Consider the following 18,028-nt stretch of genomic DNA (forward strand, 5'->3'; position numbering starts at 1 on the left):
GAGATGATATGTCATTCTCCTTTTGATTTGCATTTCTCTAATGACTAATGATGTCGAGCATTCTTTTACGTGTTTGTTGGCAGTCTGTATATCTTCTTTGGAGAAATGTCTATTTAGGTCTTCTGCCCATTTTTGGACTGGGTTCTTTGTTTTTTGTTATTGAGCTGCATGAGCTGCTTGTAAATTTTGGAAATTAATCCTTTGTCAGTTGCTTCATTTGCAAATATTTTCTCCCATTCTGAGGGTTGTCTTTTGGTCTTGTTTATGGTCTCCTTTGCTGTGCAAAAGCTTTGAAGTTTCATTAGGCCCCATTTGTTTATTTTTGGTTTTATTTCCATTTCTCTAGGAGGTGGGTCCAAAAGGATCTTGCTGTGATTTATGTCATGGAGTGTTCTGCCTATGTTTTCCTCTAAGAGTTTGATAGTTTCTGGCCTTACGTTTAGGTCTTTAATCCATTTTCAGCTTACTTTTGTGTATGGTGTTAGGGAGTGATCTAATCTCATACTTTTTCATGTACCTGTCCAGTTTTCGCAGCACCATTTACTGAAGACGCTGTCCTTTCTCCACTGTACATTCCTGCCTCCTTTATCAAAGATAAGGGGACCATACGTTCGTGGGTTTATCTCTGGGCTTTGTATCCTGTTGCATTGATCTATCTTTCTGTTTTTGTGCCAGTACCATCCTGTCTTGATTACTGTAGCTTTGTAGTATAGTCTGAAGTCAGGGAGCCTGATTCCTCCAGCTCCGTTTTTCGTTCTCAAGATTGCTTTGGCTATTCGGGGTCTTTTGTGTTTCCATACAAATTGTGAACTTTTTTGTTCAAGTTCTGTGAAAAATGCCTGTGGTACTTTGATAGGGACTGCATTGAGTCTGTAGATTGCTTTGGGTAGTAGAGTGATTTTCACAATGTTGATTCTTGCAATCCAAGAACACGGTATATCTCTCCATCTTTTTGTATCATTTTTAATTTCTTTCATCATTGTCGTATAATTTTCTGCATACAGGTCTTTTGTATCCTTAGGTAGAATTATTCCTAGATATTTTATTCTTTTTCTTGCAATGGTAAATGGGAGTGTTTTCTTGATTTTACTTCCAGATTTTTCGTCATTAGTGTATAGGAATGCCAGCGATTTCTGTGCATTAATTTTTCATCCTGCATATTTACCAAATTCATTGATTAGCTCTAGTAGTTTTCTGGTAGCATCTTTAGGATTCTCTGTGTATAGTATCATGTCATCTGCAAACAGTGACAGCTTTACTTCTTCTTTTCCGATTTGGATTCCTTTTATTTCCTTTCCTTCTCTGATTGCTGTGGCTAAAACTTCCAAAACTATGTTGAATAAGAGTGGTGAGAGTGGGCAACCTTGTCTTGTTCCTTATCTTAGTTGAAATGCTTTCAGTTTTTAACCATTGAGGATGATGTTGGCTGTGGGTTTGTTATATATGGTTTTTATTATATTGAGGAACGTTCCCTCTGTGCCTACTTTCAGCAGGGTTTTTTATCAAAAATGGGTGTTGAATTTTGTCAAAAGATTTCTCTGCATCTATTGAGATGATCATATTGTTTTTCTCCTTCAATTTGTTAATATGGTTTATCACATTGATTTGCGTATATTGTAGTATCCTTGCACTCCTGGAGTAAACCCCACTTGGTCGTGGTGTATGATCCTTTTAATGTGCTGTTGGATTCTGTTTGATAGTATTTTGTTGAGGATTTTTACATCTATGTTCATCTGTGATATTGGCCTGTAGGTTTCTTTCATTGTGACATCCTTGTTTGGTTTTGGTATCAAGGTGATGGTGGCCTCGTAGAATGAATTTGGGAGTGTTCCTCCCTCTGCTATATTTTGGTAGAGTTTGAGAAGGATAGGTGTTAGGTCTTCTCTAAACGTTTGATGGAATTCTCCTGTGAAGACATCTGGTCCTGGTCTTTTGTTTGTTGGAAGATTTTGAATCACAGTTTCAATTTCAGTGCTTGTGATTGGTCTGTTCATATTTTCTATTTCTTCCTGATTCAGTCTTGGCAGTTTGTGTATTTCTAAGAATTTGTCCATTTCTTCCCCATTGTCCATTTTATTGGCATACAGTTGCTTATAGTAATCTCTCATGATCTTTTGTATTTCTGCAGTGTCAGTTGTTACTTCTCCTTTTTCATTTCTAATTCTATTGATTTGAGTCTTCTCTCTTTTTTTCTTGATGAGTCTGGCTAATGGTTTATCTATTTTGTTTATCTTATCAAAGAACCAGCTTTTGGTTTTATTGATCTTTGCTATCGTTTCCTTCATTTCTTTTTCATTTATTTCTGATCTGATATTTATGATTTCTTTCCTTCTGCTAAGTTTGGGTTTTTTTGTTCTTCTTTCTCTAATTGCTTTAAGTGCAAGGCTAGGTTGTTTATTTCAGGTGTTTCCTCTTTCTTAAGGTGGGCTTGTATTGCTATAAACTTCCCTCTTAGATCTGCTTTTGCTGCATCCCATAGGTTTTGGGTCGTCGTGTCTCCATTTTCATTTGTTTCTGGGTATTTTTTGATTTCGTCTTTGATTTCTTCAGTGCTCACTTCGTTATTAAGTACTGTATTTTTTAGCCTCCATGTTTTTGTATTTCTTACAGATCTTTTCCTGTAATTGATACCTAGTCTCATAGCGTTGTGGTCGGAAAAGATACTTGATACAATTTCAGTTTTCTTAAATTTACCGAGACTTGATTTGTGACCGAAGATATGATATATCCTGGAGAATGTTCCATGAGCACTTGAGAAGAATGTCTATTCTTTTGTTTTTGGATGGAGTGTCCTATAAATATCAGTTAAGTCCATCTTGTTTAATGTATCATTTAAAGCTTGTGTTTCCTTATTTATTTTCATTTCGGATGATCTGTCCATTGGTGAAAGTGGAGTGTTAAAGTCCCCTATTATGAATGTGTTACTGTCAATTTCTCCTTTTATGGCTGTTAGTATTTGCCTTATGTATTGAGGTGCTCCTATGTTGGGTGCATAAATATTTACAATTGTTATATCTTCTTCTTGGATCGATCCCTTGATCATTATGTAGTGTCCTTCTTTGTCTCTTGTAATAGTCTTTATTTTAAAGTCTATTTTGTCTGATATGAGAATTGCTACTCCAGCTTTCTTTTGGTTTCCATTTGCATGGAATATCTTTTGCCATCCCCTTACTTTCAGTCTGTATGTGTCTCTAGGTCTGAAGTGGGTCTCTCGTAGACAGCATATATATGGGTCTTGTTTTTGTATCCATTCAGCCAATCTGTGTCTTTTGGTGGGAGCATTGAGTCCATTTACATTTAAGGTAATTATCGATATGTATGTTCCTATTCCCATTTTCTAAATTGTTTTGGGTTAGTTATTGTACGTCTTTTCCTTCTCTTGTGTTTCTTGCCTAGAGAAGTTCCCTTAGCATTTGTTGTAAAGCTGGTTTGGTGGTGCTGAATTCTCTCAGCTTTTGCTTGTCTGTAAAGGTTTTAATTTCTCCATCAACTCTGAATGAGATCCTTGCTGGGTAGAGTAATCTTGGTTGCAGGTTTTTCTCCTTCATCACTTTAAATATGTCCTGCCAGTCCCTTCTGGCTTGCAAAGTTTCTGCTGAAAGATCAGCTGTTAACCTTATGGGGATTCCCTTCTGTGTTGTTTGTTGTTTTTCCCTTGCTGCTTTTAATATGCTTTCTTTGTATTTAATTTTTGACAGTTTGATTAATATGTGTCTCGGCATATTTCTCCTTGGATTTATCCTGTATGGGACTTTCTGTGCTTCCTGGACTTGATTAACTATTTCCTTTCCCATATTAGGGAAATTTTCAACTATAATCTCTTCAAATATTTTCTCAGTCCCTTTTCCTCTTCTTCTTTTGGCACCCCTATAATTCGAATGTTGGTGTGTTTAATGTTGTCCCAGAGGTCTCTGAGACTGTCCTCAGTTCTTTTCATTTTTTTTTCTTTATTCTGCTCTGAAGTAGTTATTTCCACTATTTTATCTTCCAGGTCACTTATCCATTCTTCTGCCTCAGTTATTCTGGTATTTATCCCATCTGGAGTGTTTTTCATTTCATTTATTGTGTTGTTCATCATTGCTTGTTTCATCTTTAGTTCTTCTAGGTCCTTGTTAAATGTTTCTTGCATTTTGTCTATTCTATTTCCAAGATTTTGGATCATCTTTACTATCATTATTCTGAATTCTTTTTCAGGTAGACTGCCTATTTCCTCTTCATTTGTTAGGTCTGGTGGGTTTTTATCTTGCTCCTTCATCTGCGGTGTGTTTTTCTGTCTTCTCATTTTGTTTATCTTACTGTGTTTGGGGTCTCCTTTTTGCAGGCTGCAGGTTTGTAGTTCCCCTTGTTTTTGGTGTCTGTCCCCAGTGGCTAAGGTTGGTTCAGTGGGCTGTGTAGGCTTCCTCGTGGAGGGGACTAGTGCCTGTGTTCTGGTGGATGAGGCTGGATCTTGTCTCTCTGGTGGGCAGGTCCACGTATGGTGGTGTGTTTTGGGGTGTCTGTGGACTTATTATGATTTTAGACAGCCTCTCTGCTAATGGGTGGGGTTGTGTTCCTGTTTTGCTAGTTGTTTGGCATAGGGTGTCCAACACTGTAGCTTGCTGGTCATTGAGTGAAGCTGGGTGCTGGTGTTGAGATGGAGATCTCTGGGAGATTTTTGCCTTTTGATATTATGTGGATCTGGGAGGTCTCTTGTGGACCAGTGTCCTGAAGTTGGCTCTCCCACCTGAGAGGCACAGCACTGACTCCTGGCTGTAGTACCAAGAGCCTTTCATCCACACGGCTCAGAATAAAAGGGAGAAAAAGTAGAGAGGAAGAATTAGTAGAAGTAGTAAGAAAGAAAGGAAGGAAGGAAGAAAGAAGAAAGGAAGGAAATAAGGAAAGAAAGAAAGGAAGGAGGGAGGGACGGTGGGAGGAAGGAAAAAAGAAAGAAGATAAAGTAAAATAAAATAGAGTAAAATATAATAAAGTTATTAAATTAAAAAATAATTATTAAGAAAAAAAACTGACAGATAGAACCCTAGGACAAATGGTGGAAGCAAAGCTATACAGACAAATTCTCACACAGGAGCATACACATACACACTTACAAAAAGAGGAAAAGGGGAAAAAATAATAAATCTTGCTCTCGACGTCCACCTCCTTAATTTGGGATGATTCGTTGTCTATTCAGGTATTCCACAGATGCAGGGTACATCAGGTTGATTGTGGAGCTTTAATCCGCTGCTCCTGAGGCTGCTGGGAGAGATTTCCCTTTTTCTTCTTTGTTCTCACAGCTCCCAGGGGCTCAGCTTTGGATTTTGCCCCACCTCTGTGTTTAGGTCACCGGAGGGTGTCTGTTCTTCGCTCAGACAGGACGGGGTTAAAGGAGCGGCTGATTCGGGGCTCTGGCTCACTCAGGCCACGGTGGGGGGAGGGAGGGGCACGGAGTGGGGGGTGAGCCTGCGGCGGCAGAGGCCAGCATAATGTTGCACCAGCCTGAGGCGCGCCGTGCGTTCTCCCGGGGAAGTTGTCCCTGGATCCCGGGAACCCGGCAGTGACAGGCTGCACAGGCTCCCCAGAAAGGAAGTGTGGATAGTGAGCTGTGCTGGCACACAGGCTTCTTTGCGGCGGCAGCAGCAGCCTTAGTGTCTCCTGCTCGTCTCTGGGGTCCGTGCTTTTAGCCGCGGCTTGCGCCCGTCTCTGGAGCTCCTTTAAGCAGCGCTCTTAATCCCCTCTCCTCACGCACCAGATGAGAAAGAGGGAAGAAAAAGTCTCTTGCCTCTTCGGCAGGTCCAGACTTTTCCCCGGACTCCCTCCCGGCTAGCCGTGGCGCACTAACCCCCTGCAGGCTGTGTTCACGCCGCCAACCCCAGTTCTCTCCCTGTGCTCTGACCGAAGCCCGAGCCTCAGCTCCCAGCCCCGCCCACCCCGGCGGGTGAGCAGACAAGCCTCTCGGGCTGGTGAGTGCCGGTCGGCACCGATCCTCTGTGTGGGAACCTCTCCGCTTTGCCCTCTGCACCCCTGTTGCTGTGCTCTCCTCCGTGGCTCCGAAGCTTCCCCCCTCCGCCACCCACTGTCTCTGCCCGCGAAGGGGCTTCCTAGTGTGTGGAAACCTTTCCTCCTTCCCACCTCCCTCCCACTGGTGCAGGTCCCGTCCCTATCCTTTTGTCTCTGTTTACTCTTTTTTCTTTTGCCCTACCCAGGTACGTGGGGGGGTGTTCTTGCCTTTTGGGAGGTCTGAGGTCTTCTGCCAGCGTTCAGTAGGTGTTCTGTAGCAGTTGTTCCACGTGTAGATGTGTTTCTGGTGTATCTGTGGGGAGGAAGGTGATCTCCGCGTCTTACCTTCCACCATCTTCCCCTCGTCTCTAAATTGAATACTTTTAAAATCCTATTTTATCCCACCTAATGACTTACTAATTATAACCTTTAAAATTTTATTGGTTGCTTTTGGAGTTACAATATATATCTTTAATTAATCACAGTCTAACCTACATTGTGCCACTTCACATATATTGAAGGAGCCTTACTATAGTGTTCTTCCATATTTCCTCTCCTAATCTTTTTGCTATTGTTATACGTTTTGTTTTACATATATTATACAACCCATGCTACATTGCTATTATTTTTGTTTAAATAGTCAATTATCTTTTAAATTTATTAAATAACAGTCTTTTTTTATATTTAATGATATTTATTTTATTTTTTATTGAAGTATAGTTGATTTACAACGTTTTGTAATGATATTAATTTTTATTTGACTACAACTGGGTCATATCATATAAGTTTTGATATCTAGCATTCTCTCTATTGTTTATATTTAAATAGTCTCTATTCAGTTTGGATTTTTGTTTGTTTGGTTCTTTTTGGCCACACCACACAGCATGTGGAACTTCCCCCACCAGGGATCGAACCCGTGCCCCGTGAAGTGGAAGTGTGGGGTCTTAACCACTGGACCATCGATGAAGTCCCAGAAAAAGTCTTATATTTACCCAGGTAGTTATCACTTCTGGTGCTCTTTATTATTTTGAATAGATACATATTTCCATCTAGTAGCATTTTTCTTCTGCCTAAAGGACCTCCCTTAACATTTCTTACAGTGTGGGTCTACTGGTGGTGAATTCTTTCAGATTTTTTTATATCTGAAAATGTCTTTATTTCCCTGTGCCTTGAAAGATATTTTTGCTGAGTAAAGATTTCTGGGTTATTTGTTTGTTTTTTTCCTTTCAGTACTTTAAAGCTACTGTTCCATTGTTGGCTTAGTCTGCTCCAGCTGCTATAACAAAAATACCATACACTGTGTGGCTTAAATACAAACACTTATTTCTCACAGTTCTGGAGGCTGGGATGTCCAAGATAAAGGTACCAGCTGATTCATTGTCTGGTGAGTATCTGGCCCACTTTCTGCTTCATGGACAGCCATGTTTTCACTGCAACCTCACATGGTTGAAAGGGCTAGGGAGCTCTCTGAGGCTTCTTTTATAAGGGCACAGTCCCATTCATGAGGGCTTCACCCTTATGACCTAATCACCTCCTAATACCATCACCTTGGGGGTAGGATTTCAACATAAGAATTTTGGAGGGACATAAACATTTGGTCACTTGCAGCTGTCTTCTTACTTTACGTTTTTCTTTCCAAACAGAAGTCATCCTTATCTTTGTTTTCTGTGCATCACCTCTTTTTCCTCTGGTGAATTAAAAATTTTTCTTTTTATCACTGATTTTATACAATTTGCTTATGATATGTTCCTTAACGTAGTTTTCTTCATGTTTTTTGTACTTGGGGTTTGTTAAGCTTCTTGGATCTGTCAGTTTATAGTTTTCAACCAACTTGGGCAATTGTGTACTTACAGGAATACAAAAATATCCAGTACTTGCCTCAGTAGTGGGGAATAATTAGCCTTAGGATAAACAAGGCTCTGATCCCCCCGACAAATCTTAAATAAAAGACTTAAGGTTATTAAATGGTTTTGAAGTAACTGAACTATGTCTCAGACCCTTTTGAGTACTCTGCCCAATGCCCTGTGAAATTGTGAGTTTCTCTAGACTTGCTGATGTGTATAGGCACTATCCCTGTACCTATCTGAGCCCCAAGTACTGTTTCACTGTAACATTTAGGGTGTCTCTTCCACCAGTCTCTGGTAGCTTTCCCACCTACATGCACCAATCCCTATTCTACTGAATATTTAAGGGAGTTCCTCTGTGATCTCCGGAGTTCTCTGTGCAGCTCTCCTCTCCAGTACTCTGTCCTGTAAACTCTAGCTGCTTTGGTCTCCCTGGACACTGAGGTTTGTCTCCTCAACTCAGGGATTCTGCCTCAGGATGTTTCCTCTCCCTATATCACAACCTGGAAATGCTCTCAAGTCGGTAAGCTGAGGGAACCACAGTGCTCACCTTCTTTGTTTCCTGTCTCTCAGGGATTACTATTCTTCTGTGTCTGATTTCAGTGTCTTCAAAACTGTTGTTTCATGTATTTTGCCTGGTGTTTGGTTATTTTAGGCAGGAGGGTAAATCTGGCCCATTGTACTCCAATTTTGCTAAAATTGATAGTTCATTTTCTGTACCTGTTAAATAATTTCTTCCCTGTTAATCCTTCCCTGGTAGAGGACATGTTTCAATATTACTTTGTTGTATTTTATTTATCGTTTCCATTATTCCTAATTCTACAAATTTATAATTCGTGTAGTCTGCATTTTGGTTCATGCTTTCAAAATTGTATGAATTTCTTCCTCAGGCAGTAACTCATGTAAAAAGGTAAAAATACTTAAATCTAAGACATGACGTTCACTTAGAAATGTGATCTTCCATAAATTTTGCCGACAATGGTGTGTATGTGTGGCATCCCATAGACGCTGTGTGGATGTTGGTGGGATCGCCCTCTGCTTGGTGAGGTCTGACTTGACTCCGAACCGTCTTAGTTCCAACGAAACCTCAAAGTACTAGGGTGGTCATTGGACTGACCAATCATTGAGCTATAAGATAGCCAAGTAATTTTGAGAGTCTTTGAAACATCTTGCCATCCTTATCATTTTGTAGATGAGGGAAAAGAATTGTTAAGCATTTAAGAGGCTTACACAAGTCTCCTAGGAAATTCTGAGGTCTAAGCTGAGACTTAGTCTCTGGACTCCCATCCTGGCAATGCTTCCACATGGCTCTTCTCACTAAATATGTCCACGTTAGTGCAGTGGTGATATTAGCATTTATCAGGCCTTTTCTGAGACACCGTTATTGTTGACTGGCACTTAATTTACCCTACTTTTTTTAAAATTAATTTTTATTGGACTACAGTTGATTTACAATGTTAGTTTCTGCTGTACAGCAAAGTGAATCAATTACACATACACATATATCCACTGTAATTGTTTAATTCCATGCACCTGCTAGGGTTGACAGTGGAGAACTTCATTAATTTGGGCAAGTGTTTTTGTTTGTTTTTAAACATCTTTATTGGAGTATAATTGCTTTACAATGGTGTGTTTCTGCTTTATAACAAAGTGAATCAGTTATACATATGTTCCCATATCTCTTCCCTCTTGAGTCTCCCTCCCTCCCACCCTCCCTATCCCACCCCTCCAGGTGGTCACAAAGCACCGAGCTGATCTCCCTGTGCTATGCGGCTGCTTCCCACTAGCTATCTATTTTACGTTTGGTAGTGTATATATGTCCATGCCACTCCCTCACTTTGTCACAGCTTACCCTTCCCCCTCCCCATATCCTCAAGTCCATTCTCTAGTAGGTCTGTGTCTTTATTCCCATCTTACCCCTAGGTTCTTCATGACAGTTTGTTTTGCTTTTAGATTCTTTTCCCATATAGGTCATCACAGAGTATTGAGAAGAGTTCCCTGTGCTATACAGTAGGTCCTTATTAGTTATCTATTTTATATGTAGTAGTGTGTATGTGTCAATCCCAATCTCCCAATTCATCCCTCCTCCCCCCTTCCCCTTTGGTAACCATAAGTTTGTTTTCTACATCTCTATTTTGTAAATAAGTTCATTTGTACCATTTTTTTTAGATTCCACATATAAGCAATATCATATATTTGTCTGACTTACTTCACTCAGTATGACAATCTCTAGGTCATCCATGTTGTTGCAAATGGCATTATTTCGTTCTTTTTTATGGCTGAGTAATATTCCATTGTATGTATGTACCATATCTTCTTTATCCATTCATCCATTGAAGGGCATTTAGGTTGCTTCCATGTCTTAGCTATTGTAAGTACTGCTGCAATGAATGCTGGGGTGCATGTATCTTTTTGAAGTATGGTTTTCTCTGGATATATGCCCAGGAGTAGGACTGCTGGGTTATATGGTAGTTCTATTTTTAGTATAAGGAACCTCCATACTGTTCTCCAGAGTGGCTGTACCAATTTACATTCCCACCAACAGTGTAGGAGGGTTTCCTTTTCTCTACACCCTCTCCAGCATTTATTGTTTGTAGATTTTTTGATGATGGCCATTCTGACTGGTGTGAGGTGATACCTCGTTGTAGTTTTGATTTGCATTTCTCTCATTTACCCTACTTCTTAATGTCACCCTACTTCTTGCTTATTAGCAATTTAAACTTCAGGGACTGGGATGGGTATGTCCAGTCTGAAAGTAGAAGAATGAGGCACTTCCTGATACCAAGGTAGAGTAGTCTAGAAAACTACTTTCACCAAGTAGTAACTGGTGAAAAATGAGTTTGGAATATTTCACAGGAATTTAATTTGGGAACTAGAAGTTCTCATGATATGTTTTCTTTTCACCTTTTATTTCATAAGTTCTATTGAGATTTAAAATACATACAGTAAAGTGTAAAAAAAAATTTAAGGCAGCTTGAAATTTTACTATTTATATAATCTTTTGAAATGAAATGCTATGATGTTGAAGTGGGTAGTTATAGAATCCCTTGTAATTATCTCCAAGTGGATTGGCTACTCTACGTTTACCCGTTGATCACGTGTGCACTGGTAGACAAGCAATGGGTATTTCCATGATTAATTTGTGTGAAATGGTACTCATATATGGAGTAGAAATTCTAGCTTTGCAATGTAAGCACATTCTGGTATTTCAGCTGTCGTGGACACTGGGTTTGGAAGATCATGACTCTTAGAAGTCTTAGTACCTTCATCTATTAAGTGAAAACAATCCCTACTCTCTCAAGGTACTGGCTTAGATTTCTTGCTCGTTATTATGAGCAGGCATGCTTGTCCTGTAACCAAAAGCTCAGTGGTAGCCTACTTCTTGAGCAAGGAAGTAGAACTTCACACACAGCTTCAGCTAACTCAGCTCCACTTGTTCTGTTAAAGCAACTTGGGAACCATGGAGAATGTAACATATGGGAATTTAAAAAATAGAGTCCAGAAAAAACATAAAGAAAAAGATCCTTTACATTGGTCTTAGCAACGAATGTTTGGATATGAAACCAAAAGCACACAAAAAAGCAAAAATAAACAAGTGGGACTACACATTAAGGTAAAAAGCTTCTGCACAGCAACAGATACAGTCACCAAAATGAGAAGGCAACCTACAGAGTGGGAGAAAATATTTGCAAACTACATATAAGGCATTAATGTCCAAAATATTGATATATAAGGAACTCCTACAACTCTATAGCAAATAAAATCCAATTAAAAAATGGGCAGAGGATCTGAATAGGCATTTTTCCAAAGACGTACAAATGGCCAACAGGTACTTGAGAGAGTGCCCACCATCACTAGTTATCAGGGGAATGCATATCACCTCACACCTGTTAGAACAGCTATTATCAAAGAAACGAGAGAACACACACAAGGATGTGGAGAAGAGGGAACCCTTGTGCACTGTTGGTGGGAATGTAAATTGGTGCAGCCAGTATGGAAAACAGTATGAAGGTTCCTCAAAAAACTAAAAATAGAGTTACCATATGATCCAGCAATCCCACTCCTCGGTATATATCTGAAGGAAACATAAACACTAATTCAAAAAGATACATGCACCCCAATGTTCATAGCAGCGTTACTTAATTGCTAAGGTATGGAAGCAACCTAAGTGTCCATCAACAGATGAATGATTAAAGAAGATGTGATCCATATATACAATGGAATATTATTCACCCATGAGAAAAAAGAAATCCTGCCATTTGTAACAACATGGATAGACCTGAGTGCACTATGCTATGTAAAATAAGTCAGAGAAAGATATACTGTATGATCCCACATATATGTAGAATATAAAAAAAAACAAACTCAGAGAAACAGAGTAGAATGGTGGTTACCAGTGGCCGGGAGGTGGGTGAGATGGGGAGATATCAAAGGGTTACCAACATCCAGTTATGAGATGCACAAGTTCTGGGGATCAGAACTATAGTTCAGCATGATGACTATAGTTAACAATACTGTATTATATACTTGAAAGTTGCTAAGAGAGTAGATCTTAAATGTTCTTGCCACAAAAAAGAAATGGTAATTGAGTGAGGTGATGGAGGTGTTAACTAATCCTACTATGGTAATCATTTTGCAGTGGATCAAGTCATCACCTTGTACACCTCAAGCCTACACAATATTATATCAAATACATCTTGGTAAAGCTGGAAAAAAAAGAACTGACTGTATGTGAAAAGTCAAATGACAGGCTGAGAGAAAATATTTGTAATAAATACATCCAAGTAAGGATTTGCATCACAAATACATAAAGAATTCTTACAAATCAATTAAGATAACTGAATTTTTAAAAACGCACAAGACTTGAACACCTCATAAAAGAGGCTATTGGGACTTCCCTGGCAGTCCAATAGTTAAGGCTCCATGCTTCCATTGCAGGGGGCACAGGTTTGATCCAGCGGGTCGGGGAACTAAGATCCCCCATTCCTCGTGGTGCAGCCAAAACAAAAAAATGGAGGAGGACATCAAGGTGGTCAACGACAGACTGAGTGTCCGGTATCACTAATCGTAATGTGAAGGCAAACTGAGATACCACCATGCACACCAAATGGCTAAAACGTAAGTCTGAGAATAACAAGTGTTGGTGAGGATGTGGAACAACTAGAACTTCTCTACACTGTGGTGGGAGTATGAATTAGTATACGACTTTGGAATAATGTTCAGCAGTACCATCTAAAGCTAAATATACCTTATTTCTGAGCAAGGTCAGAAATATCAATATTTTATAGTTTTAAAGTCAAATCAACCTTAGTCAAAATGTTTCACATTGAAATTATATAATGGTGAGATCTGAATTCAATTTAGAAAGTGTATAGATTTCTTGTTTACCAAAGTATAACCATATTTGTATCAGTATACTACTGCAAACTACTACAATATTTGTACAATATTTGTATCAGTATACTACTGCAAACTACTACAAACTACTACATAGTTTGCAAAAAGGTGAACCCTGGGTGGGACTCTATGTAGGATATTACAGAAAAGCCTCATTTTATTATAGAATAGAAATTTAAATGAAACTTTGAAAAGTTTTGGGCTACATATGTTTCCATAGAAGAGATCTACTTAACTCTCTAAAAATGCTGACCTTTTGAGGAGGCAGTATCTGAAGGTGTGGGTCAGTAGCCTTCATAAGCCTTTTAGGGTTTACCTCAGGCAGAGTTCAGGCTAATAAATGCATATAGTTAAAACACCATCTCCATCCTAATTACAGAGAAGAGGGAGCTTTTTAATCCACTTATTTGGGGACAGATCAATAAATGCTTTTACTAGTTTTTAAGGATGGTTCATTAAGAAGGAAAAAATAGATTGCAGATAATATATACTGCACCTATTGCTAAAATGCTCTTTAAATCAAGCGTAAGGATTTCATACTTTAGTACAAGCCAGGGCATTGGGACAACTGAATGGTATGATGTCATCTCTTCTCTAGACAGTTTATTCAATCCAGAGAAGAAGGAAGAAAGGGTAGAATACATGCTTGTTAGGAACAATAAAAGGAAGAATACATGCTCATTTCCTTTTTTTAAAATGACATCCAGACTTAAAAAAAAAACCCTCTGAAATCTTCCTCTAGCCTGAAATATGAAGGGTCTATGTTTGAATCCAACAGTACATCCTGTTTATGATAAGTGATTCAAGTTCCTGGAATGTCCATTAAAAAAAATCTAACCCTTCAATTTTTACACTGCCCCATGCTATTTCAGTGGAGTGGGAGCTTGTATGGGGGGATGTGTCATTGTGTAAGGTGGTCCACCTCCAATCCCCTGTGGAACAAGATGGAATATAGAAATGTGTTTAAAAACTTAACCAAAGAACAAAACCAGAGCACAGCAATTTGTAATGACTATTTATTAACACATGTATCACAAATGTTCACAATATCAATGCATTCTTGTTGGCATGCGAGACAGAGGAATTGTTTTTTAGGATCTTTTAAAAATATTTTGACTATTGTTCCCCCTTCACACTCATTTTTAAATTCATTTGATGAGGTCCTCAATGTCTGTAATGTCAATGCAAAGAAAAAATATAGAAAGAAGTAAAGTAACAATAGCAGTTAATTGGGGAAAAACAGAAGTAATATTATTTCCTTCACAGGAAGCAACAATACAGCTTTGTAAAAGGATTATACAGGTGCACTAAACTGTCTATAAGTTCCCAGGCATGTAACAGTAAGGAGCAAGGATGCCACCCAAAGCTCGACAATTTCCTTCGTGCATGACACGTGCCTTTTTCTCCTCATGGACAATTACCAATGCATCTCTTTACATGTCCTAGGCAGCCTGAAGAAGGCAGGCAAGAGCCTTAGTAAAAGGGAAAACCCAACCAAAGGAGATTAAGCCAAAAGAACAGGTAGCTATCTGCTTATCTACATCTAGGGGGGTGCGGCATTTATCAATCATGATCAAGGGCTAACAGGAGCCTCCCACACTACATGCAGGGCCCTGCAGGGCCAGTGATGGTATGGAGAACCAGTCACCTACAATGAGCTGCAGTTGGACCAAGTACAGATGGAGGAGGTGGCACACACAGAGCCTTGGGTGGGGTCCCCTAGGACTAGATGCAGGGAACCTGGCTACACTCCGGCACAACAGGGCTTCACAAGATGGGATGCTACGCATGATGCAGGCTCAAAGGTGGAGCAGAGACTGTGTGGGAGTGTCAGTTGCACGGGGTGAGGGTGTTAGGACAGGTGTATTATGTACTGTGCTCTAACATTCTTTGGAAGTCTTTCAAAGATTGCTGCAGTTCCTTTCGAAAACGGGTCTCTTCTTCCATCATTCTTGAAAGACTAAGAGAAATTAAAACATGTGAGTGACTCACCATTAATAAGGCCTTAAAATAAGGTAGCAAGGTGAAGAGAGCATTTCGACGTTTTCCAGAGCAGTGCTCACATCTCCTCCCCAGCACCACAGAAATGAGGCTTCGGCATGTGGCCAAGTGCCACTGAGATCAAAGAGTGAAGTGGCCAGGCGGCACTCTTGTCCCTTCGAAGGGGAGTATGTGCCCCAAAGGGAGAATCCTAGATGTAACCTCCCCCCACCGTCACTCACCTTCTTACACCATCTCATACTGGTTGGCCGTGATGAACCGAGACAGACAGCAGGCCAGCAGCATGCCAATCAGCTGTTGGCAGAAGGAAAGAGAACGAGGCTGTGAAGTCACTGAGCTAACACATTTCTAACACACCCCCCTCCGATGTAATGTTTCACAACTGAGGGCTTTTGTACATGAATGGGGCAAGGGCACTAGGGAAAACGATCAAACCCGATTTCAGTAGTGGAATCTAACTAAGACTTAAGGAGTCTCAGTGCTAGTGGAGGTCAGCTGGAGGTTCTCCAACTGAACATAAGGTTCCAAGTCTAGCTCGCTCTGGCCGTTAAAAACAACTTTTGACACGTAAGTAGTAGTAAAATGTGTTCATGTGTTCTGAGAGTAATGAAAAAAATTAAGTACCACAGAATGCCAGAATTCAAAACCATAAGCGCATGCATTGGGAAGCGATCTCACAGGATGACACCCCAGCCATACCCGGCTGACAGGATAATAGTTCTTTTCCTTGAGACAATGGGACGCTAATCCTTGACTGGGTGAGTTTGCCAGTGAAGTCAGTCATGGCTTGTGAGAAGTGGGGCGGAGCGGGGGCTTTAATTTCTCTTTGTCTCTACACCATGTAGATATTTTAGGCCCAAATGGGCCCATCTACACCCAAGGTCTACCCCTTGGTTTTTCAGGGGCCCCGGCACAACCAATATCTGGGTACCTCCACCTCCTCAGAAGACCTCAGTCTTCTGCCCACTTTGTGCCTTGACTTAACCTGTAACACAGGTGGATCTGATAAAAAGCTGTTGTGACACTAGCAAGACATCCTTAAGTGCAGATGCTTAAGGATCTGCTCATAGGAAATGAAAGTTCCCATTCCTGCTGGAGGATCACTCTTTGGACAGGACCCTGATTGTGCACTGGAGTGTAGAGGGCTGCAGCTTCTCTTGGCCATGTGGGGTCCCTTCTCCTTAAGCAATTGGCCATGCTTAATTGGTTCAGAGGTGGCAATGACCTTTAGAGATAATCTAGTACAGTGTCAAATGTGGCCCCGGGACCAGCAGAATCGGCATCATCTGGGACCTTGTTAGAAACATTCTCAGGCCCCACCCCAAACCTGCTGAATCAGACTCTCTTGGGGATGGGGTCCAGCAATTGGTGTTTTAACAAGCCTTCCAGGTGAGAGAACCACTAATCCAGTCCATCTGCTCACCCTTATCTTACAGGTGACACGCTGGGTCCCACCGTTGGTCAAGGCAACACCTCAACTCTGTTCTAGCTCTCCGCTCAATCCTGCAGGTTCCAACCGGCCTCCCTTTCTTGGTGAAATACCAGAGTCTTATCTTCCTTTTTCAAATGGAAATCGTGCTGTGAAATCTGCAAACTATAACTTCTATCAGGTAAGGAAAATCACCCGACTGGACTTACCCTGTCTCCTACCAAGGCTCTGGCCACCATCATTTTGTGCCACAAAATACGTAGTATCGTGCACGTACCACCAAGTGGCCAGAGGAACCATGGCTGTCACCTCCAGAATACTGTGCCAAATGAGAAACTAGAATCCCCTCCATGAGTGCAAGGACTTTGAACCTTACAGCTTGTCTCTTTTCATTAGAACTACCATTTTTTAGGACCAACATACACCAGATCACACTTGATACGCTCAAAATTCAGATGCCAGCCAAAACCCGAGTATTAGAGGCACATAGCACAATCAGGAATATCGAGTTATTTAATCCTTACTACATGCCTGGGCAGTATTACCATCCCAACTGTCCACAGAAGAAAATGGGTTCAGGAGAGGTTAAAGAATCTCCCCCAAACCATACAGGTAACCCACACAGAGTTGAAGGCTCCAGCCTCCTCTAGCCAAGGATAGCCCCTTTTCCCACCCTGGGGCCTAGACCCCTTTCCTCTCCAGAATAACTCCTTTGCCTCACGCCACCAAGGGTTCCTTCCTGCCTTACACTGCAGACTTCAGGGAGAGGACTGTCGGTGGGCATCTCTTTATTTGATCTCAAGTTCCTAGACCCTCCTTTCTTTGTAAAGCTTAGCGCTTTAGGTTTTTCTCCTTGACCTCATGTGTATTTTAGCACTTAACAGTAGCCAGCATTCCATTTCACAGTTTGCAATGCTCCTGGCCCCCATGGCAATTCACGAGCCACACAGCCAGAAAATTCTGCAGTACACTTCAATATTTCTTGCATCTGAGATGTCTGCTTTCAAGGAAATATAGCATGTCCCTCCATCTTTTTTTCCTCAAACAGAAACAGCATCACCCTTAAGGGCACCAGACAAACTTTCTCACAGAAATAATAACTTTTAAAAATAGAAGTAAAAATAAAAGCTATTTGCTTTCAAACTAACTACATTTTGTATTTCTAGGGCAACAATATACCTTCTGTTTGCCCATGGGAGAAGACTTTTTTTAAATTATTTTTTAACATCACTGTGTGAAGTTGTTAGAGCTTAAAATCGATCAAGCGTTCATTATACAACTTATGATTGTCGTTATCACTCACATTTTGATCCGTTAGGTTTTTGTTCCAACCTTATGTATGCTATGAACACAATTTATTACCATAAAATTTTAAAAAATG

General features: G+C 40.4%; 1 protein-coding gene and 1 long non-coding RNA gene across 2 annotated transcripts in view; one reads left to right on the plus strand and one right to left on the minus strand.

The window, feature by feature from the left end:
• The first annotated feature begins 9,738 nt into the window (after window positions 1-9,738).
• On the plus strand, window positions 9,739-17,164 carry LOC137216511 (uncharacterized). The gene is made up of 3 exons (XR_010939804.1): window positions 9,739-9,830; window positions 12,759-12,938; window positions 16,655-17,164. It is a non-coding gene; the product is annotated as an uncharacterized lncRNA (long non-coding RNA).
• The window catches only part of TSPAN7 (tetraspanin 7), a 137,341-nt gene continuing 133,534 nt past the window's right edge, over window positions 14,222-18,028 (minus strand). Inside the window, exons 7-8 of the mRNA XM_067722589.1 lie at window positions 15,440-15,512; window positions 14,222-15,177 (exon numbers count right to left, since the gene is read on the minus strand). Coding sequence (XP_067578690.1) covers window positions 15,444-15,512 — 69 coding nt within the window. The 3' untranslated portion in view covers window positions 14,222-15,177; window positions 15,440-15,443. The remainder of the gene's footprint in view (window positions 15,178-15,439; window positions 15,513-18,028) is intronic.

The sequence above is a fragment of the Pseudorca crassidens genome, chromosome X, assembly GCF_039906515.1.
Source record: "Pseudorca crassidens isolate mPseCra1 chromosome X, mPseCra1.hap1, whole genome shotgun sequence".
Classification (NCBI taxonomy): domain Eukaryota; kingdom Metazoa; phylum Chordata; class Mammalia; order Artiodactyla; family Delphinidae; genus Pseudorca; species Pseudorca crassidens.